The sequence below is a fragment of the Anomaloglossus baeobatrachus genome, chromosome 1, assembly GCF_048569485.1.
Source record: "Anomaloglossus baeobatrachus isolate aAnoBae1 chromosome 1, aAnoBae1.hap1, whole genome shotgun sequence".
Taxonomy (NCBI): Eukaryota; Metazoa; Chordata; class Amphibia; order Anura; family Aromobatidae; genus Anomaloglossus; species Anomaloglossus baeobatrachus.
This window is the reverse complement of record NC_134353.1, coordinates 571618566-571642676: the sequence shown is the minus strand read 5'-3', so window position 1 is coordinate 571642676 and position 24111 is coordinate 571618566. Positions and strand designations below refer to the sequence as shown.

The following is a 24111-nucleotide window of genomic DNA, read 5'->3' as shown; positions in this document are numbered from 1 at the left end:
GTAACCCTTGCTTGCTGTGTTTTTAAAAGAAGCCAAGATGAACAGAGCTGGGATCAGGAAAGACTTTGCTACCTACCCCGGTGTCATCCTGGGGACGGCTAAGAATAGCGTATTTTTGAATGTGCTTGATGCAAATCAAAACATCCTGTTTGCAACTAGGGCCCAAGTGCTGCCACTGATGGGGTGGGTGTCTGTGTGGCCCAATTTTTGGAAAAAAGGGAGACTCCGCTTGGAGTAACCCTTGCTTACATTGTTTTTAAAAGAAGCCAAGATGAACAAGTCATGGGTCAGCAAAGACTTTGCTACCTACCCCGGTGTCATCCTGGGGACGGCTAAGAATAGCGTATTTTTGAATGTGCTTGATGCAAATCAAAACATCCTGTTTGCAACTAGGGCCCAAGTGCTGCCACTGATGTGGTGGGTGTCTGTGTGGCCCAATTTTTGGAAAAAAGGGAGACTCCGCTTGGAGTAACCCTTGCTTGCTGTGTTTTTAAAAGAAGCCAAGATGAACAGAGCTGGGATCAGGAAAGACTTTGCTACCTACCCCGGTGTCATCCTGGGGACGGATAAGAATGGCGTATTTTTGAATGTGCTTGATGCAAATCTAGCTGTGAAGTGTACAACTGGGGCACAACTGCTGCCACTGAATGGGTGGGTGTGTGTGGGGCCCAATTTTTGGAAAAAAGGGGAGACTCCGCTTGGAGTAACCCTTGCTTACATTGTTTTTAAAAGAAGCCAAGATGAACAAGTCATGGGTCAGCAAAGACTTTGCTACCTACCCCAGTGTCATCCTGGGGACGGCTAAGAATAGCGTATTTTTGAATGTGCTTGATGCAAATCAAAACATCCTGTTTGCAACTAGGGCCCAAGTGCTGCCACTGATGGGGTGGGTGTCTGTGTGGCCCAATTTTTGGAAAAAAGGGAGACTCCGCTTGGAGTAACCCTTGCTTGCTGTGTTTTTAAAAGAAGCCAAGATGAACAGAGCTGGGATCAGGAAAGACTTTGCTACCTACCCCGGTGTCATCCTGGGGACGGCTAAGAATAGCGTATTTTTGAATGTGCTTGATGCAAATCAAAACATCCTGTTTGCAACTAGGGCCCAAGTGCTGCCACTGATGGGGTGGGTGTCTGTGTGGCCCAATTTTTGGAAAAAAGGGAGACTCCGCTTGGAGTAACCCTTGCTTGCTGTGTTTTTAAAAGAAGCCAAGATGAACAGAGCTGGGATCAGGAAAGACTTTGCTACCTACCCCGGTGTCATCCTGGGGACGGCTAAGAATAGCGTATTTTTGAATGTGCTTGATGCAAATCAAAACATCCTGTTTGCAACTAGGGCCCAAGTGCTGCCACTGATGGGGTGGGTGTCTGTGTGGCCCAATTTTTGGAAAAAAGGGAGACTCCGCTTGGAGTAACCCTTGCTTACATTGTTTTTAAAAGAAGCCAAGATGAACAAGTCATGGGTCAGCAAAGACTTTGCTACCTACCCCGGTGTCATCCTGGGGACGGCTAAGAATAGCGTATTTTTGAATGTGCTTGATGCAAATCAAAACATCCTGTTTGCAACTAGGGCCCAAGTGCTGCCACTGATGTGGTGGGTGTCTGTGTGGCCCAATTTTTGGAAAAAAGGGAGACTCCGCTTGGAGTAACCCTTGCTTGCTGTGTTTTTAAAAGAAGCCAAGATGAACAGAGCTGGGATCAGGAAAGACTTTGCTACCTACCCCGGTGTCATCCTGGGGACGGCTAAGAATGGCGTATTTTTGAATGTGCTTGATGCAAATCTAGCTGTGAAGTGTACAACTGGGGCACAACTGCTGCCACTGAATGGGTGGGTGTGTGTGGGGCCCAATTTTTGGAAAAAAGGGGAGACTCCGCTTGGAGTAACCCTTGCTTACATTGTTTTTAAAAGAAGCCAAGATGAACAAGTCATGGGTCAGCAAAGACTTTGCTACCTACCCCAGTGTCATCCTGGGGACGGCTAAGAATAGCGTATTTTTGAATGTGCTTGATGCAAATCAAAACATCCTGTTTGCAACTAGGGCCCAAGTGCTGCCACTGATGGGGTGGGTGTCTGTGTGGCCCAATTTTTGGAAAAAAGGGAGACTCCGCTTGGAGTAACCCTTGCTTGCTGTGTTTTTAAAAGAAGCCAAGATGAACAGAGCTGGGATCAGGAAAGACTTTGCTACCTACCCCGGTGTCATCCTGGGGACGGCTAAGAATAGCGTATTTTTGAATGTGCTTGATGCAAATCAAAACATCCTGTTTGCAACTAGGGCCCAAGTGCTGCCACTGATGGGGTGGGTGTCTGTGTGGCCCAATTTTTGGAAAAAAGGGAGACTCCGCTTGGAGTAACCCTTGCTTGCTGTGTTTTTAAAAGAAGCCAAGATGAACAGAGCTGGGATCAGGAAAGACTTTGCTACCTACCCCGGTGTCATCCTGGGGACGGCTAAGAATAGCGTATTTTTGAATGTGCTTGATGCAAATCAAAACATCCTGTTTGCAACTAGGGCCCAAGTGCTGCCACTGATGGGGTGGGTGTCTGTGTGGCCCAATTTTTGGAAAAAAGGGAGACTCCGCTTGGAGTAACCCTTGCTTACATTGTTTTTAAAAGAAGCCAAGATGAACAAGTCATGGGTCAGCAAAGACTTTGCTACCTACCCCGGTGTCATCCTGGGGACGGCTAAGAATAGCGTATTTTTGAATGTGCTTGATGCAAATCAAAACATCCTGTTTGCAACTAGGGCCCAAGTGCTGCCACTGATGTGGTGGGTGTCTGTGTGGCCCAATTTTTGGAAAAAAGGGAGACTCCGCTTGGAGTAACCCTTGCTTGCTGTGTTTTTAAAAGAAGCCAAGATGAACAGAGCTGGGATCAGGAAAGACTTTGCTACCTACCCCGGTGTCATCCTGGGGACGGATAAGAATGGCGTATTTTTGAATGTGCTTGATGCAAATCTAGCTGTGAAGTGTACAACTGGGGCACAACTGCTGCCACTGAATGGGTGGGTGTGTGTGGGGCCCAATTTTTGGAAAAAAGGGGAGACTCCGCTTGGAGTAACCCTTGCTTACATTGTTTTTAAAAGAAGCCAAGATGAACAAGTCATGGGTCAGCAAAGACTTTGCTACCTACCCCAGTGTCATCCTGGGGACGGCTAAGAATAGCGTATTTTTGAATGTGCTTGATGCAAATCAAAACATCCTGTTTGCAACTAGGGCCCAAGTGCTGCCACTGATGGGGTGGGTGTCTGTGTGGCCCAATTTTTGGAAAAAAGGGAGACTCCGCTTGGAGTAACCCTTGCTTGCTGTGTTTTTAAAAGAAGCCAAGATGAACAGAGCTGGGATCAGGAAAGACTTTGCTACCTACCCCGGTGTCATCCTGGGGACGGCTAAGAATAGCGTATTTTTGAATGTGCTTGATGCAAATCAAAACATCCTGTTTGCAACTAGGGCCCAAGTGCTGCCACTGATGGGGTGGGTGTCTGTGTGGCCCAATTTTTGGAAAAAAGGGAGACTCCGCTTGGAGTAACCCTTGCTTGCTGTGTTTTTAAAAGAAGCCAAGATGAACAGAGCTGGGATCAGGAAAGACTTTGCTACCTACCCCGGTGTCATCCTGGGGACGGCTAAGAATAGCGTATTTTTGAATGTGCTTGATGCAAATCAAAACATCCTGTTTGCAACTAGGGCCCAAGTGCTGCCACTGATGGGGTGGGTGTCTGTGTGGCCCAATTTTTGGAAAAAAGGGAGACTCCGCTTGGAGTAACCCTTGCTTGCTGTGTTTTTAAAAGAAGCCAAGATGAACAGAGCTGGGATCAGGAAAGACTTTGCTACCTACCCCGGTGTCATCCTGTGGACGGCTAAGAATAGCGTATTTTTGAATGTGCTTGATGCAAATCAAAACATCCTGTTTGCAACTAGGGCCCAAGTGCTGCCACTGATGGGGTGGGTGTCTGTGTGGCCCAATTTTTGGAAAAAAGGGAGACTCCGCTTGGAGTAACCCTTGCTTGCTGTGTTTTTAAAAGAAGCCAAGATGAACAGAGCTGGGATCAGGAAAGACTTTGCTACCTACCCCGGTGTCATCCTGGGGACGGCTAAGAATAGCGTATTTTTGAATGTGCTTGATGCAAATCAAAACATCCTGTTTGCAACTAGGGCCCAAGTGCTGCCACTGATGGGGTGGGTGTCTGTGTGGCCCAATTTTTGGAAAAAAGGGAGACTCCGCTTGGAGTAACCCTTGCTTGCTGTGTTTTTAAAAGAAGCCAAGATGAACAGAGCTGGGATCAGGAAAGACTTTGCTACCTACCCCGGTGTCATCCTGGGGACGGCTAAGAATAGCGTATTTTTGAATGTGCTTGATGCAAATCAAAACATCCTGTTTGCAACTAGGGCCCAAGTGCTGCCACTGATGGGGTGGGTGTCTGTGTGGCCCAATTTTTGGAAAAAAGGGAGACTCCGCTTGGAGTAACCCTTGCTTGCTGTGTTTTTAAAAGAAGCCAAGATGAACAGAGCTGGGATCAGGAAAGACTTTGCTACCTACCCCGGTGTCATCCTGGGGACGGCTAAGAATAGCGTATTTTTGAATGTGCTTGATGCAAATCAAAACATCCTGTTTGCAACTAGGGCCCAAGTGCTGCCACTGATGGGGTGGGTGTCTGTGTGGCCCAATTTTTGGAAAAAAGGGAGACTCCGCTTGGAGTAACCCTTGCTTACATTGTTTTTAAAAGAAGCCAAGATGAACAAGTCATGGGTCAGCAAAGACTTTGCTACCTACCCCGGTGTCATCCTGGGGACGGCTAAGAATAGCGTATTTTTGAATGTGCTTGATGCAAATCAAAACATCCTGTTTGCAACTAGGGCCCAAGTGCTGCCACTGATGTGGTGGGTGTCTGTGTGGCCCAATTTTTGGAAAAAAGGGAGACTCCGCTTGGAGTAACCCTTGCTTGCTGTGTTTTTAAAAGAAGCCAAGATGAACAGAGCTGGGATCAGGAAAGACTTTGCTACCTACCCCGGTGTCATCCTGGGGACGGATAAGAATGGCGTATTTTTGAATGTGCTTGATGCAAATCTAGCTGTGAAGTGTACAACTGGGGCACAACTGCTGCCACTGAATGGGTGGGTGTGTGTGGGGCCCAATTTTTGGAAAAAAGGGGAGACTCCGCTTGGAGTAACCCTTGCTTACATTGTTTTTAAAAGAAGCCAAGATGAACAAGTCATGGGTCAGCAAAGACTTTGCTACCTACCCCAGTGTCATCCTGGGGACGGCTAAGAATAGCGTATTTTTGAATGTGCTTGATGCAAATCAAAACATCCTGTTTGCAACTAGGGCCCAAGTGCTGCCACTGATGGGGTGGGTGTCTGTGTGGCCCAATTTTTGGAAAAAAGGGAGACTCCGCTTGGAGTAACCCTTGCTTGCTGTGTTTTTAAAAGAAGCCAAGATGAACAGAGCTGGGATCAGGAAAGACTTTGCTACCTACCCCGGTGTCATCCTGTGGACGGCTAAGAATAGCGTATTTTTGAATGTGCTTGATGCAAATCAAAACATCCTGTTTGCAACTAGGGCCCAAGTGCTGCCACTGATGGGGTGGGTGTCTGTGTGGCCCAATTTTTGGAAAAAAGGGAGACTCCGCTTGGAGTAACCCTTGCTTGCTGTGTTTTTAAAAGAAGCCAAGATGAACAGAGCTGGGATCAGGAAAGACTTTGCTACCTACCCCGGTGTCATCCTGGGGACGGTTAAGAATAGCGTATTTTTGAATGTGCTTGATGCAAATCTAGCTGTGAAGTGTACAACTGGGGCACAACTGCTGCCACTGAAGGGGTGGGTGTGTGTGGGGCCCAATTTTTGGAAAAAAGGGAGACTCCGCTTGGAGTAACCCTTGCTTGCTGTGTTTTTAAAAGAAGCCAAGATGAACAGAGCTGGGATCAGGAAAGACTTTGCTACCTACCCCGGTGTCATCCTGGGGACGGATAAGAATGGCGTATTTTTGAATGTGCTTGATGCAAATCTAGCTGTGAAGTGTACAACTGGGGCACAACTGCTGCCACTGAAGGGGTGGGTGTGTGGGGCCCAATTTTTGGAAAAAAGGGAGACTCCGCTTGGAGTCACCTTGCGGTGTTTTACATGACTTTAGAAGGGCGTGCCATGCCTATATCTGTGTGTCCTCCTCTTTTTCCTTGTCCAGCTGTTTTGTTTTCGCATGAGTACATGTCCTTGTCACTTTCCCATGTGTTTGTGTTGTGTTGTGAGTTGTTTGTCACCTTTTGGACACCTTTGAGGGTGTTTTCTAGGTGTTTTACTGTGTTTGTGATTGCCTGCCATTGTTTCCTATGGGCTCGAGTTCGGTTCGTCGAACGTTCGACGAGCCGAACTCGAGCCAGACCCCCCGTTCGGCGAACCGCCTCGAGCCGAACCGGGACCGGTTCGCTCATCTCTATTTGAGACATCCCAATGTCTGGGTCTCCCATAGGAACGATAAAGAAAAAGAGAATTTTGTTTACTTACCGTAAATTCTTTTTCTTATAGTTCCGTATTGGGAGACCCAGCACCCTCCCTGTTGCCTGTTGGCAGTTTCTTGTTCCGCGTGTTATCACCGGCTGTTGTTGTAGACAGAGGCTCCGGTTGTTCCGGTTCTTGCTCTGTCTTTACTTGTGGGTGGCTATTCTCCTTCAGCATTTGCACTAAACTGGCTAGATCTGGTTATCCAGGGGGTGTATATGCTCAGAGGGAGGAGCTACACTTTTTAGTGTAGTACTTTGTGTGTCCTCCGGAGGCAGAAGCTATACACCCAATGTCTGGGTCTCCCAATACGGAACTATAAGAAAAAGAATTTACGGTAAGTAAACAAAATTCTCTTTTTTTAACACAAAAATGTTACTTTAGCCATAAAATTTTCATTTTTACAAGGGAGAAAAGAGAAAGTGCACCCTACAATTTATTGTGCATTTTCTCCTGAGTACGTTGATACTCCATATGTGGTAAAAATCAATTGTTTGGGCGCATGGCAGAGGTCGAAAGGGAAGGAGCGCCATTTGAATTTTTGGACGCAAATTTAGCTGCACTCATTAGTGGACGCCATGTCGGGTTTGAAGACACCCTGAGGTGCCTAAACAATGGAGCTCCCCCACAAGTGACCCCATTTTGGAAACTAGAGCCCTCAAATAATTTTTCTAGATGTTTGATGTGCACTTTGAACCCCTGGGGGCTTCACAGAAGTTTATAACGTTGAGCCGTGAAAAGAAGAAAACATTTTTTTATCACAAAATGGTTGCTTCAACTAGGTAGCTTTTTTTTTTCACAAGGGTATCAGGAAAAAATTCACCATGAAATTTATAGTGCATTTTTTCCTGAGTACGGCGATACCTCATATGTGGTGGAAAGTAATTGTTTGGGTGCATGGCGGAGCTCAGAAGAGAAGGAATGCCATTTGACAGCAAAATTGGTTGGAATCATTAGCGGACGCCATGTCACGTTTGGAGACCCCTATGGTGCCTAAACCGTGGCGCTCCCCCACAAGTGACCCCATTTTGGAAACTAGACCCCTCAAGGAGTTTATCTAGATGTTTAGCGAGCCTCAAGGGCCTCTACAGAAGTTGATAATGTTGAGCCAGGAATACAATTTGTTTTTTTTTCACCACAAAACTGTCACTTGAACCAGGTAGCTTTTTTTTCCACAAGGGTATCAGGAAAAAATGCACCATAAAACGTATTGTGCAATTTTTTCCTGAGTACGCATATACCTCATATGTGGAGGAAAGTAATTGTTTGGGCGCATGGCGGGGCTCAGAAGAGAAGGAACGCCATTTGACAGCAAAATTGGTTGGAATCATTAATGGACGCCATGTCACGTTTGGAGACCCCCTATGGTGCCTAAACAGTGGAGCTCCCCCACAAATTACCCCATTTTGGAACTAGACCCCCTCAAGGAATTTATCTAGATATTTAGTGAGCCCCTTGTACCCTCAGGGGCTCCACAGAAGTTGATAACGTTGAACCGTGAAAATTATTATTTTTTTTTTTAACCACAATATTTTTGCATCAATCAGGTAGCTTTTTTTTTTTACAACGGTATTAGGAAAAACTGCGCCATAAAACGTATTGTGCTGTTTTTCCTGAGTACGCAGATACCTCATATGTGGTGGAAAGTAATTGTTTGGGCGCATGGCAGGGCTCAGAAGAGAAGGAACGCCATTTGACTTTTCAAACGCACAGACGCGGTTCACTGATCGGCCGCTGCAGGACACACGGTCGGATGAGATACAAAAAGCGTCAGGGATACGGAAAAAAAGTCACGCCAAAAATTGAGCAAGGATGCAGATACGTTATGTGCATACCTGATCAGCGCTTGGCGGGACGCATGGACGGATGCGATACAAAAAGCGTCGGGGATACGGAAAAAAAAAAGTCACGCCAAAAATTGAGCAGGGATGCAGATACGTTATCTGCATTCCTGATCAGCGCTCAGTTAAAAAGTTATACTCACAGTACCCAGAGGATCACTGACCAGAAGAGCTGCAGGAGGAACAGATGGCAGAGAGATGGACAGCTTTACAGGAGCAGCAGGCAGGACGTTGGGCAGATCAGCAGAATGCCCAGGAAGGACCCAGCGATGGAGGCAGATGTGATCGGGCCAGTTAAGACCTTGGACGACCCGATGAAGACAGGTAAGAGAGCAGAGGGGGAGAGCAGAGGGGGAGGGGGGGAGAGCAGAGGGGGAGACCGGAGAGGGAGCTGCAGAAGCAGAATAGAGATAATGGGGGAGGCAGTCAGATCGCGGGGGGAGCAGATCGGGATGTCGGGGGGGGGGCAGATCGGGTTTGGGGGGGCAGATCGCAGGGGGGCACGGGCATGGGCCATCACGGGAGCGCGCACGGGCTGCAAGGTGAGCACAGTACTCACGTGCAGCAGGAGCGGTGACCTCAGCTACCGTGGTGGCGTAGTACCACAAGTACCAGCCACTGCACGCTGCAGACATGTTGGGGGAGGGCTCGAAGGCCAGCACAGGCCTGGGGAGGGCGGCCACCGGCAGATCAGACCGCCCCACTGCACACTGATTGGAGCGATTGCGCGTCATAGCACGATTGCTCCAATCAGTGCTGCAGGGGCTGGGGGTGACATTTTAGAGCTCCGGCTATGATTTGTTGAAGCTGCTAGAGCAGATCATAGCTGGATCTCACAGTATCGCAGTAATTCTGGCATTATTTTTGCCGAAATTAGTGCGAACGGTGTGGTTGGCGGTTCAGATTTGAACAGCCAATCACATCGATCGTCGATAGGGGGTGGCGATGCCACCCCCCCTGGGGTCAAACAAAGGTCCCCTGCTGTAAGAAACAGCAGGGGACATCATTTGAAAGCCGTTGCTATGGCCACGGCAATCAAATGAAGTTTAGGCCGTAAAATTATGTCCCTGGTCGTTAAGTCATGTTAAAATAGGACGTAATTTTACTGCCCGCGGTCGTGAAGGGGTTAATATGCATTCTTTTGGCACTGGTGCTGCTAAGGTTTAAATTCAAACATTTGTGTGAGTGTAATAATTAGAGAGAAACATATCCTAGTTGCATTTGTTTTTTTTCCCCCCACTGAAGAGGTATACTTAAGCAGATTAAAAAAAAAAACATTTGAAGGTCACTTTTTTATTCCAAGTTTATCACTAAGCAATACATCCTTCAGCAGCAACAGATGCAAAAGGAAAGCAAATCAGTAGACTTCTGATTCGCATCCGTATCTCATAGATCCCCATAGATTTGAGTGGCTGAGTCTGATCTATAAATCGGAATAAGAATAGGACGTGCTCTGAGTGTCACGTATCTCACTCTCAGACCCCTGGTGCTAACAGATATGTGAATACATCCATTTTACTCTATGGGTCCGAGTGTTGTCCGAGAACAAAAATTAGACGGGTCACACGGATGGCTGAATGTAGCCTAATTGCCAGCATTTCTCCGGGAGTTATTTGTTGCACTCCTCTATAATTCAGGGTTGTGATGTAAAATGCAATCTATTATTTTATTCCCTATTTGTCTGTGTAAGGGTATGTCATAAAGCCCGTTACTCATTTTATTTCCAAGCAGAACAAGTGTTGTTAATAATGCGTCTATGCAGGCATGAGAACAATAATGTGAAGGAAGAAAAGGAGAGCTTATTTTCTGAACACAAAGCGGACTGCGAGAGACTCCCTAAAGATGGCGGAAGTCGTTCCCTAAGACGCATGCTGATGTGCAGTAGCCGTTAGCTAGATTTGAAAACCCAGAATGAGAATACACAAAGGACTGCCTGAGTCCAAAAATGTCAGAGAGACGAGATACACATGGAGCATAGCAGTAGCTATTGCAGCATGCTGATGTATAGTACAGTAATAATGAACCGAGCGAACAAAGGTTTTCACATGAGAGAGCGAAAATGGCGAAAAGCAGTTGCTGATGCTAAGCTAAAATTTTACTGCTTTTTTTTTTTTTTTTTTCTCGAGAAATCCTTGCCAAGATTTGCAGAAGCTGTAGTCCCCACGTGATAGGGAGCGCCTCTCACTAGTAGGGGAACATTAAGTAATTTCCAGTAAATACCAGGAACACTCGTTCCGGACTGCGGCAGTGTCTCAATGACACTACTCGCCTCATAGTCTTTTTTACATGTCTCATTTAGCATTCAGTTGCCATGGGGATCTTACTGATAGCGAGCCTGCATTTGTTCTAAACTTGTTGCAGAAGCAAGCGTTTTTTGTCCTTTTATTTATTTCAACTATTTTAAGGTCTCGGGACTTTAATCTTTTTGGGAAGTAGTCGGTATGAAATATGTCATTTTTAATGCCCAGTAATTCTTAAATGCACAGACTGGGCTTAGAGCGCATAATGGTTTAGGCACCTGTCTGCTTCTCCCAGCCAAACGCAATGGAGCTGAAGTTTTATACATGTGTATCGTTGGCATTGTTAGCCCTGTAGAAGCTGCTGTGTACGTTACCATTGCCATTCTTTTCTTAGTTAGCTTACTATTAGTGGGGATGTTGTAGCAAAGACCTTCTCTAATAAAAATGTCTCTGTGGCATAGTAGAAGTTTTATGTGACTTGAAAATCACTGTAAAGAGACACTTTCACCTGCCTGTTGCTTTTTCCATATGCATAATATAGGCAAGCAAGTGAGCTTGCTCCAGATTTCAGGCTTTCAGTATCAACAAAATAAATTGTAAGGAGTCCAATGTATCCATATTAACGATCTTTCTGCTCTCAAGTTATTGATTGACAGACAGATTTTTCCTATTACGGTATGTTCATAGGGCACTGTTGTTTTAGAGGTGCCTTTTTTTTTTTTTACATTTGTTGTTTTGCATATTTTATATACTGGTGGCTTCCAGTTGGAAGCTGGTTGAATAATGGTTAGGTCATTTCTTTTAGCAAATGCACAGCAAGTTGTTTGGACACTGCAGTTCCTATGATAGTTGTATGGCTATAAAGGTCCTAAAATAATTGAATTTCATTAGTACACACTGAGAAGATTTGAAGGGAATCTGTCAGCAAGTTTTTGAAATGTAATCTGAGAGTAGTATAATATGGGACAAAAGACCTAGATTCCAGGATTGTGTCACCTATTAGTCTGTGTATTGTAATCAACATGTCTGATTCTACCTTGTCTGATGGCAGCATACTATAGGTTAAAGTGGATAACTCCTCCTTAGGCCGGTGTCAAACTTGCGAGTGCCTTGCGTGTATCTCTCGCGAGTCTCGCGTTGCATCACCCGTCACGGGCTCACACTCCTCACAGGAGTGGTTCGGTTGCATGCATCTTTATGCAGCTGAGACGCTCCTGTGAGCAGAGTGTGAGTCCGTGACGGGTGATGCACCGCGAGATTCACGCAAGGCACTCGCAAGTATGATACCGGCCTTAAAGGAAATCTGTCACCAGGTTTTTGCTCCCCCATCTGAGAGCAGCATAATGTATAGACATAGACCCTGATTCCAGCGATGTGTCACTTACTGAGCTGTTTGCTGTCATTTTGATAAAATTAATGTTTTCTCTGCTGCAGATCTAGCAGTTATACAGAGCTCATGAATATGCTGGACTACCTGGCAGAAGGTCAAGTAGTCCTGTACTGCTGATTATTCAGTGATTTTATCAAAACTACACTAACCATCCCAATAAGGCTATGTTCACACATTGCATCTTTTACTGCGTTTTTGGTGCATTTTTGAGGTCACAAAGATGCATCTAAATGCATGCATTTCAATCTCCCAGTAGAGTCTATTAGATTTCTATTTTGCTGTCTACAAAGTGCATCTTTTTTTGGCTGTGGTTTTGAAGGTGCAGCATGTCGATTCTTTTTGCGTTTTTGCCAGCATTTGTGAGCCCTTCCAGTCAATAATTTGACTTAAAAAAACACATTTGGCAAAATGCGGTAAAAACGCATGTGTTTTTGATGCGTTTTTGCCACGGGTGCATTTTTTGGCGCCAAAAAACGTTGCATCTTTGTGGTTAAGAAAAGATGCAGTGCGTGAACATAGCCTAAGTGATACATCGCTGGAATCGGGATCTCTGCCCATACGTTACGCTGCTCTCACATAAGGTGGCAAAAACTTGATGATAGATTCCCTTTAAATGCCAAGGTGCCCCAGATAAAATGAAAAAACTCTTGGCTCCCAGAACAGTACTATTTCAGTGATGTCAGCGCTATCATGTCAGTTCAGGGCTGCAGACGATCGGCTGCATACTTCACACTTTTGTCTGAAGAAACTGTGAAAGCTGCAGCTTGTCAGCAGCTGCTGATAGTGTGCAGTCGTCACATCCCATAAACAATTTCTCATGACTGCTGGGAAGAGAGACATCCGGCAGCGCTGGAATGGCGCTTGTCTGGGAAACTAATTGTTTTTTCCTTCTTTGTTTTTTTCTGGGACCCTTAAAGGGAACCTGTCACCACTTTTTTTGGCTATAAGCTGCGGCCACCACCACCGGGCTCTTATATACAGCATTCTAACATGCTGTATATAAGAGCCCAGGCCAAGGGTATAACATAAAAACACTTTATAATACTTACCTAACGGTCGCACGGTGGCCCTTATGGGCATCTCCGTTGTCCAGTGCCGACGCCGCCTCTTTCGGACATATTTGTGCTCCTTCTCTAGCCGCGGTGCAGGGCAGATCAAAGTATTGTAGTGCACATGCGCAGGACCGGCGAGTGTGTATGACGTAGAGGCGTCATGCACATAGGCTTCAGAAAGAGGACGAAGATGGCCGAAAGAGGAGGCACCGGCAACCGGACAACGGAGATGCCCATAAGGCCCACCGCGCGACCGTTAGGTAAGTATTATAAAGTGTTTTTATGTTATACCCCCGGCCTGGGCTCTTATAGACAGCATGTTAGAATGCTGTATATAAGAGCCCGGTGGTGATGGCCGCAGCTTATAGGCCAAAAAACTGGTGACAGGTTCCCTTTAAGCATTTCATAAGGGTTTGTCTAGTAGTGGACAACCCCTTTAACTACAGTAAGGAGACTGTTGAAAACAATATACATTATGCTGAAATTACCTGTAGGAGAAATTGTTTACTTTTAATTCTAAAGCGAGAGGCCTGCCATCACTTTGCATTTACAATCGGGTCATGGATCCGTGTTTGGACATCTTAGCAATGCCAGGGAGATTTTATCCCCATTATACAGCTAGAATATTCTATGGAGCCATTGATTCCTGCAGTTGAATAGAGAGTCTGCGTCTAGAAATGTGCATGCTTTTTGAATGCAAATGTCTAAAATGATCTTGGTGCATCTAGTTTGGTTTCTCTTACAGCTTTCACAAACACTCTGTGCCTGCCTATCCTGAAGGTAAAAATGACAGGAAACAGAATTGCAATATGAAGTGTCTGCAGGCATCCCCTACGAACCAAAATCTGCTGTAATAGAAGCCATCTGCATTTTTTTTTTTTACCCTGTTGTAGACGAGCGCAGCCTTTTGTTCTGTTTTTCCACCACTTCTGGCTGAAAGAAGGCTGCATACAGTTGGACTCAGCAGTTATGCTTAAGGAAATTTTCTGTGCGTAGATTAGAGCAAAAAACAAAAATTCATGGGTTCGTCGATTATATTCTTAAATGCAAAATGTAATCAAAGTCTTAAAGAAGCTTGCTTATTTTGACTTCCAATATCTTAACTGATGTATGTGTGAATCTGGCACAGACTTACTGATATGGGAAAAAAATAAATTGTGAGAATAGCTTCATGGTGCAGTATTGTAAAAAATAAAATACTTACTTTTTGCTCACTATGTAACTTTCATATTTCCTTGTAAATCAGACAGTTATTTAATCTAATGACTTTCAAGCTATATACATTTGGCTATAAATTCCTTTTTTGTTTTTTTATCATCTGTACTAAATAGGTCCTATAGAACATGGTTCATCATCTATCCTTATTTCAGTATTGATCCTTAGTTACAGGGAGAAAATGAAGATGTATTCTCCCTGCGCCATTGCTTCCAGTCCTTGGGGCGGTGCTAGGAGCTGTTACAGTCAACACTTAAAGGAGTTGTCCGACATAAACTCCAAAAAAAAAAATAAGTTAATCTGTGCTGTATTGTCATATAAAACACCCCCTACATTATTTTTTTGTTTTCTAACTTTTGTTTCTCTTGATTTTTCACTTTATTCTCTGCAGCTCTTTGTTTACATTCAGCACAACCTAACATGACATGTTTGACTGCCAAACCCACAGTCACACCTGGCACCGCCCCCAGCCTCAGTGTCCAGCCACACCCTCTGCACACACATTCCCTGTCAGTATTCTCTGCCCCAGCACCTGATAGATAAATGAGTACTATGTAATGAAAATTATATATAGCCCCTAATGTGAGTCTATAGGACACACACACACACACACACACACACATACACACACACACACCTAGTTATATAATATATTATACATAATCCCCCTTATGCACTCTCTTCTCTCCCACTGCACTCTCCTCTGCCCCCCAGCACTCCCCTGTCTCTCACTCCCATGAAGTCTCGTCTCTGCCCCCCTGCTGTGTCACCCATGAACTCTCTTCTCTACCCCCCCATTCTGTCAGCCGTGCACGCTCTTCTCTGCCCCCTCCCCCCCTGCTCGCTCTCCCTTCTCACCCATGCAGCATGCTGTCTTTTCTCCGTGCTGTGATGATTGCAGTGTCCTATACAGAGCTCAGTGCTGTTGTTCGCTGGTGTCAGGTGACATCCCTGCTTATGACTGTATTCAGAAGCGAGGAGCACGAGAGGCTGCATTCATCACAGTGCGAGGAGAGAGACAGCGCACGGGGGAGGGGGGTCACAGTTGCCCGGGCACCATACAACATAATGAGCTGAGGACACTGTTGGGCAAACGGCGCTACGGTGTCCTAGACAGAGAGGGCAACCCTGTGTTTGTCCAGCACATACAGTGCAGAGATAGCAGCGCACAGGGAGGGGGGCCGGGGCTCATCGCACTGTACAGCCCAGCAGGGCGGCAACATGCAGTGGCAGATTTGCATATCAACATGGTCCTGGACATGTTGACATGAAATGACTGGAAGTAGCAAAATCACAGCAGGAGCAGTCACATGACCCCTCTGAGCCTGGGGAGAGGGGTTGACAGCAGGTAAGTGCTCACTATCTACTTACCTGCCCCAATGTAGCCCAATAGTGTAAATAATAAAAAAAGCAAAATAAGCTGGATAACCCCTTTAATATACAGGAAGCATGCTGTAATCACTCACCGGCAGATTGATTGACCACATACATGCACAACAGATTGCTGAACAAAAGATCCTGCACCTAGTGTTGCTTTTTCACTGTTCACGAGTTACCATATATTCCATTTTCTGTTGCTATTTTGATAACTTTTTATTTACATTAATATATTTTAGGATACTTTAGGTTCTGTAATTTAACTGTTCAACTCTTTACATGCAGACTACTTTCAAAGAACTTTTCAGAATAATCTGACTTCTGTGTGAACTTGAGAAATAACACTATTTCTTGTGATCTCACCTAATTTCCACTTTGCAGATTCTCTCTTTAATTTTTATTTTACTTACAGCTGGTTGGAGGAGACTAGCTGCTATGATGTCTCCCATATACTAAACACTCAGAATAAGGGAGTCCTGTTGTTTTTGCTTTAGTAGCACACAGGCAGAAGTAGAAGAGGCATGAAGGAAATAATACAGCAGTACTGAGCAGTGTAGATGTGAATCCAGAGTATGGGAAAGCTAGATAGAATTTGCTGCACCTGTTTATCTGCCTCAAAGGCCCTGTGCGCACTAGAAAATGGAATTTTCTTAAGAAAATTCTGCACCCTCTGAAAGATTACCGCACTTGCGGAAAAAAAACGCAGCACCTCATGCGGTTTGCTATGGTTTTGCTGCGAATTTTCCACAGGAAGAAGTTGATAGCACAGGGATCTAGATATTCACCTTTCCCCGCTCCTGCTGTTTGTGGTGCTGAAGTCTCCCGCAATGCTGTGTCTCGTGCGGCTGTCTCCGGCGCTCTGCTATTTACGGGTCGGCTGTGCAGTGCATAACTGCATATGCATGAGGCGGCCTTGAAGCAGGAGACCAGCGTCCGGAGGCAGGCTCGCTGGAGAAGGTGAGAATAAGATCAGCAGTGACTTCAGTCAGCTGATGTGCAGGGACAGCTGGAGTCCTCCACCTATCGCTGCAAAGCACATGAGTGAAGTCACCGCTGATCCTGGTGGCTCACTTCACTTGTGGCCTGACACTCACAGTGAGCAGTTGTGATCTATGGCGCTCACTGTGAGTGTCAGGTGTAGCAGAGCTGGAAGTGTTGTGGGACCTTGTGTGGATTACGTCGGACCTGGAGGACTGTTATTGGTGGGGTTAATAAAGTGGTGAAAGAGGGGGCTTTATTGTCTATTATTTTAAATAAAGAATTTTTGGGGTGTTTGTGTTTATTTACTTTAACTTACAGTTTAGTGATGAGGGGGTGTCTCATAGATGCCTGCCATCACTAAACCAGGACTTAGTGGCAGCTATGGGCTGCAGGCATTAACTTCTTATTACCCCGATTGCCACCGCTCCAGGCCAATTCGGGATGAGCCGGGAAAAGTCCCAGGACTGTCGTATCTAATGGATGCGGCAATTCCTGGCGGCTGCTGGCTGATATTTTCAGGCTGGGGCACTCCCCAGCCTGAAAATACCAGTTGTGAGGCTTTATCCTGGCTGGTTGTCAAAACTGGGGAGGACCGCACGCCGTTTTTTTTTTAAATTATTTATTTATTTTACTGTATGCTAGAGACCCGCCCACAGACGTCTGTGATTGGTTGCAGTGAGACAGCTGTCACTCAGCGTGGGGGCTGGTCTGACTGCATCCAATCACAGCCACCGGTGAGCAGGGATGGCGTGAATATGTTATAAGACTAATGAGCGGCTGGCTCTGGAAGATGAAAGAGCTGTCGTGGGAGGAGTGTGACAGGCGACTGGTGATCAGTGAGTACCCCTTTGCGCCAGATTGTGTTCCCCATAAACTTTATATGGGGAGCAGCATCTGGCCAGATACCGGGGATCAATCCTCCGCCGACCCAGAGTCAGTGGGTGATTGATCTACTAGCCCGCCAAACCGCAGGGACCTGCGGGAAAGAAGTGACATGCTACTTCTTTTCCGCAGCAGAAATTCCGCAGCAAATCTGTTGGTGAAAAAAACGCAGTGTGCGCACAGGGCCTAACATAGCTTTTCACTGTACTCCTCTCATCCGCCCCCTTTCCCTGTTTTACATTTCAATTACCAAATTGAACTGACACCTGTGCTGATAGCCTCTATTATCTTTACTAAAGGGTGCTTTACACGCTGCGACATCGCTAGCGATCTCGTTAGCGATGTGACACGCCAGATCGCAGATGCGATCTGCCGAGATTGCACATAGGTCGTTTTTATAGTGCCGATCACATGTGCGATCTCGGCAAATCGTATCTGCGATCTGGCGTGTCACATCGCTAACGAGATCCCTAGCGATGTTGCAGCGTGTAAAGCACCCTTAAGACAGATTTGAGCTGTTTTTCAAAGTGAATGAGTTCAGCAGTCAGGGGCCTGGGTAGAAGAGACTGAGTGGAGAAAGAAGCCTATTTCCCTAATTAAGATATAGTACAGATTTTCTGATATTCACTTGTAGTTTCCAGTTATGCAAAGTTTGTTGAAAATACAGCTCACATTTATGTCTGGACACTCCTTTTAATGGAAATTACAATATACAGTTAGGTCCAGAAATATTTGGACAGTGACACAAGTTTTGTTATTTTAGCTGTTTACAAAAACATGTTCAGAAATACAATTATATATATAATATGGGCTGAAAGTGCACACTCCCAGCTGCAATATGAGAGTTTTCACATCCAAATCGGAGGAAGGGTTTAGGAATCATAGCTCTGTAATGCATAGCCTCCTCTTTTTAAAGGGACCAAAAGTAATTGGACAAGGGACTCTAAGGGCTGCAATTAACTCTGAAGGCGTCTCCTTCGTTAACCTGTAATCAATGAAGTAGTTAAAAGGTCTGGGGTTGATTAGAGGTGTGTGGTTTTGCATTTGGAAGCTGTTGCTGTGACCAGACAACATGTGGTCTAAGTAACTCTCAATTGAGGTGAAGCAGAACATCCTGAGGCTGAAAAAAAAAAAATCCATCAGAAAGATAGCAGACATGCTTGGAGTAGCAAAATCAACAGTCGGGTACATTCTGAGAAAAAAGGAATTGACTGGTGAGCTTGGGAACTCAAAAAGGCCTGGGTGTCCACGGATGACAACAGTGGTGGATGATCGCCGCATACTTTCTTTGGTGAAGAAAAACCCGTTCACAACATCAACTGAAGTCCAGAACACTCTCACTGAAGTAGGTGTATCTGTCTCTAAGTCAACAGTAAAGAGAAGACTCCATGAAAGTAAATACAAAGGGTTCACATCTAGATGCAAACCATTCATCAATTCCAAAAATAGACAGGCCAGAGTTAAATTTGCTGAAAAACACCTCATGAAGCCAGCTCAGTTCTGGAAAAGTATTCTATAAACAGATGAGACAAAGATCAACCTGTACCAGAATGATGGGAAGAAAAAAATTTGGAGAAGAAAGGGAACGGCACATGATCCAAGGCATACCACATCCTCTGTAAAACATGGTGGAGGCAACGTGATGGCATGGGCATGCATGGCTTTCAATGGCACTGGGTCACTTGTGTTTATTGATGACATAACAGCAGACAAGAGTAGCCGGATGAATTCTGAAGTGTACCGGGATATACTTTCAGCCCAGATTCAGCCAAATGCCGCAAAGTTGATCGGACGGCGCTTCACAGTACAGATGGACAATGACCCCAAGCATACAGCCAAAGCTACCCAGGAGTTCATGAGTGCAAAAAAGTGGAACATTCTGCAATGGCCAAGTCAATCACCAGATCTTAACCCAATTGAGCATGCATTTCACTTGCTCAAATCCAGACTTAAGACGGAAAGACCCACAAACAAGCAAGACCTGAAGGCTGCGGCTGTAAAGGCCTGGCAAAGCATTAAGAAGGAGGAAACCCAGCGTTTGGTGATGTCCATGGGTTCCAGACTTAAGGCAGTGATTGCCTCCAAAGGATTCGCAACAAAATATTGGAAATAAAAATATTTTGTTTGGGTTTGGTTTATTTGTCCAATTACTTTTGACCTCCTAAAATGTGGAGTGTTTGTAAAGAAATGTGTACAATTCCTACAATTTCTATCAGATATGTTTGTTCAAACCTTCAAATTAAACGTTACAATCTGCACTTGAATTCTGTTGTAGAGTTTTCATTTCAAATCCAATGTGGTGGCATGCAGAGCCCAACTCGCGAAAATTGTGGCACTGTCCAAATATTTCTGGACCTAACTGTAAATCCTTTTATAACGAATTCTACTGGTAACCAAGACACCGCTTGGCTAATAATGGTATCCTTCTATTTTGATGTGGTTTACGAGTGCTTGGCTAGTCTTTGTGTCACATCTACCAAGACAGTTGACAGAAGAGTCTTTGATGATTGTATAAGAACGTCACATTAAAACATTTACATGCATTGTTTTCACTTTATTTTTTGTTCATTTCTAGATCAACGAACTAGTTGATGTTCGTGATGTAACAATTGGAGCATGGTTTGAAGCACATGTTGAAAATGTTACGAGAGCCACAAAAGGACACAAAAACGGCAAGTCTCATGTTAAAGGCGGACACTCTTGGAAAGGGACCAACGGAAGTCTAAGTCCAGAACATTCCAGAGAGAACACTGGTGTTGCGGATACCGCACCTTCCACTTCTTACTCAGACTATGTGGATGATGAAGATGTAACTTATTTTATAAAATATGACGAGTAAGTCTTGTGCTGTTGAAAAAAAAATTGAATTTGTTCTCTGCTTTTGTTTTTGAATTGCATCTTAAGGGTTGTCCAATAATGTAATAAATTGGTACCTGTCACGTAATTCAAACAGCAACCCATCCTAGTTACATGTCAGGACCGTTTGCAGTCTCAAGAAACAATGCTCTCGAGACCTGTCTCAACTAACAGAGGAGCGGTTTCATAAGCACACATACCTCCTTGAGTCGAGGTGAAAGGCTTTGAAAGGAGAAGAAATAAATGTTCTTGGCTGCCTGACTGCAGACGGAGACCCGAGGTTGGAGACAAAATCCTTTGCATTCTGTCAGCTAAGGAGAAAATTTATTTCTTTTGATGTCATAGCTCGGCTCACAGACGTACATGTGCTTACAATACAGCTCCTCTGTCATTTGCAAAACAGTTATTGGGAACTGTGTTACTTCAGACTGCAGCTTGTTCTGACACGAGACTAGGATGGGCTGCTGCTTCTAATACATAACAGGACATTTTTATTACATTTTTAGAGAAACCTTTAAAAGTAGTATAAGGCTATGTGCGCACGTTGCGTATTTGCATGCAGCTACGCTGCGATCTGCACCCCAGCGTAACTGCATGCGTCCTGCGTCCCCAGCATAATCTACGAAGATTATGCAGGAGACGTGCGCACGTGGCGTATTAGAGCGCAGCGCTTCGGCTGCTGCCCAAAGCACGCGTTCTAAGAAGTGACATGTCACTTCTTTCCTGCGCTCTGCATGCAGTCCCCGTTCTGTCTATGGGAGGGGCTGCACTCAGAGTGCATGGAATCGGCTTTTTTTTTTCCTTCTATAGTTCCTTGTATAAATGTATACTATTGCACATTTGAACAGTGGACCTATGTGTTGAGCAATTAGGTTTCATTTTTTATGTCACATACTTTAAACAATGCATTTACACTGACCATCCAGGTGAGGTGTTTACCTGCAGCCAGATTAGTAATCTGCAGATATAGACTTTTCTAAACATACCGTATTTTTCCGCTTTATAAGACGCGCCTGATTATAAGACGCACCCCCAAATTTGGTGAAGAAATAAAGAATTTTTTAATAAATGGGGTCCGTCTTATAATGCCAGTGTCCGTCTAACAAATAATATAGGGTATATGTCCCTCATAGCCCCCTCATCCTAAAATTAGCCCCCTTAATCTGGATATGGCCACCTTATATTGAACACGTCCCCCAGTGATGGCACATTTCCCCTATGGCTGGCACACAGGCCCACTGGGGCAGGCACACAGGCCCACTGGGGCAGGCACACAGGCCCACTGGGGCAGGCACACAGGCCCACTGGGGCAGGCACACAGGCCCACTGGGGCAGGCACACAGGCCCACTGGGGCAGGCACACAGGCCCACTGGGGCAGGCACACAGGCCCACTGGGGCAGGCACACAGGCCCACTGGGGCAGGCACACAGGCCCACTGTGGCTGGCAGACAGGCCCACTGTGGCTGGCAGACAGGCCCACTGTGGCTGGCAGACAGGCCCACTGTGGCTGGCAGACAGGCCCACTGTGGCTGGCAGACAGGCCCACTGTTACATATCGGCCCCCATGTTGCTGCTTTTAGTAAAATAAACTCTCTACCTTCTGCAGCAGTGTCCTGTCTGGTGTCTCCCTCCTCGGGGTTGAGCTCCTCCAGTGTCTCCTGCACTTCCTACTTCCTGGTTCTAGCGCAGGTCATGTGATCGGGACAGCAGAGAGAGATATCTCTGCGTGCAAGATCACAGCAGCAGGAGGGAGACCGGGCAGACACGCTGGAGGAGGTGAGTAAAGAGTTTATTATTTTACTATGGGCAGCAGCACGGGAGGCTATAGCTAACACAGGGGGAGGGGGGATCCTGTGCGATCAAAGGTAAGCACAGGCAGATATAATATGTGCAGCTCCCCCAGCCCATCAGCGCGATGCAGTTTCAGCACCACGCTTCTGATGGACAGCGGCTGTGCATATTATATGAGCGGCAGCAGGAGATCAAACGCTGCCGCTCCCAGCTCTCCCTGCCCCCAGCAGCCCCCAGCACCGCTCCAGAGCTTCCTGCACCTCCACTGGACTCTGTATATATATATACACACCCCCCTCCGTATAATCGGATTATAAGACGCACCCCCTACTTTCCCCAAAAATTTGGGGGAACAAAAGTGCGTCTTATAAAGTGAAAAATACGGTATTTAGATGTTTAGCTGGATGTTTGGCTTCTGTGAGAAAATGAAGTTACCGGTAAATTCTCCCTGCAGCTGATCGCTTGCAGTCAACTGGGCGGTTTTGTGAGCAGTCAGCATTCTTTATACAGTAAGAGCACTGTCATTGCACACACTGATTCTTGAATGACATGCTATAGAGAGCAGTCACTTCTCACAGCCCCAGGCGCCTCCCACTTGACTTGAAGCCAATGGCTGCTGGTGCTATATCGGTTACTGATTGTTATTAGACATAACCAAGCTTTATTTTTAACTTTTTTTAAATAACCTGTTTACTTGCTACAGTAGTAGATAGATACTAGAACTAGTTAAGCTTTGAGCTGTATTTGTATTGCCAATATTGCAATAAAAAACTGTCAAGAATGGTTTCCATGGTAATGAAAAAGAATCTATTGTAAACTGCTCCCGAATTGGGAATCAGCACAGACCTGGCTCTATATGAAACAATATGTTGCACTAGTATGTTAGGGTTTCAGCAGGCTTTTACAATGTTGTCCAAAAGAGAGATACAGTAGAACCTTGGATTACGAGCATAATTGGTTCTGGGAGTGTGCTCTTAAACCAAGTTACTCTTATATCAAAGCGAATTTTCCCATAGGAAATAATTGAAACGCAGACAATTCGTTCCACAACCGAAAAATATTTGCTGTATTTATACAAACTTATTACAGTAATACTAAATAATGTACTGTATTCATATAAAATTATTACAGTGCACTAATACAAAATACTATAGAGTCCAGTAAAAAACATAAAAAAAAATTAAACTGCACTTTAGCTTACAATAGAATTGTTGGTGTACGAGAGGTACAGTATAAGCAGTGTGCTATACTGGTTAGCAGAAACAATACATTACTATATCCACAAATGCAAATTTATAGACATGCTGTATAGTATATACTGTTCTGTACACAGGTATACTGTGTACAGTATACAGTACATATGTACAGAAAGTTACCTCCAGTGCGGGTCAGAACGTGGTGAAAGGACGGAACCGGAAGTGTGCACGGTGAGTATTTGCTCTTCTTGCAAAGCATTGCTCTTAAACCAGGTTACAAATTTTTATAAAGCTTTGCTTGTCTTGCAAAACGCTCTCAAACCAAGTTACTCTTAAACCAAGGTTCCACTGTACTGCATTTATATTGTGACATGTGAGTCATGATCCATGTATGATGGATTTAATCATGAAACTGGAAAGGCAAATGAGACATTTGAAGGTTTGCCTCTTATTTATATTTTCCAGATCCAGAAAGAACAAAGCACATGTTAAAATACCATTTGTTTTTGTAACATTGCTCTGCACTTATATGACTATATATGAATATATATATAATTGGTATATAATTGAATATAATATAGTGAATGGTCTGTGACCTGAAACGTTGCTTAAAAAAATATTTACACATGCAGTGTTCTTTCTGGCTTTAGAAAAATAGATTAAAGATGTTTAAAGGCAAACCTGCAAATTACAGAGTGCTGTTCTACATTCTCTCACATGTTCTCAAATCTGTTGCGCAAGTGGTCAGCTCTGCTGAAATGTTCACGCTTTCCCCTTACATGCACCTGACCCTTTTGCAGAAAAGCAC

At 45.0% G+C, this 24111-nt stretch overlaps 1 protein-coding gene across 1 annotated transcript in view; it reads left to right on the top strand.

Moving 5' to 3' along the window:
- UHRF2 (ubiquitin like with PHD and ring finger domains 2) overlaps positions 1-24111 on the top strand; it is a 205725-nt gene that overhangs the window by 80024 nt on the left and 101590 nt on the right. Inside the window, exon 3 of the mRNA XM_075317479.1 lies at positions 20035-20294. Coding sequence (XP_075173594.1) covers positions 20035-20294 — 260 coding nt within the window. The remainder of the gene's footprint in view (positions 1-20034; positions 20295-24111) is intronic.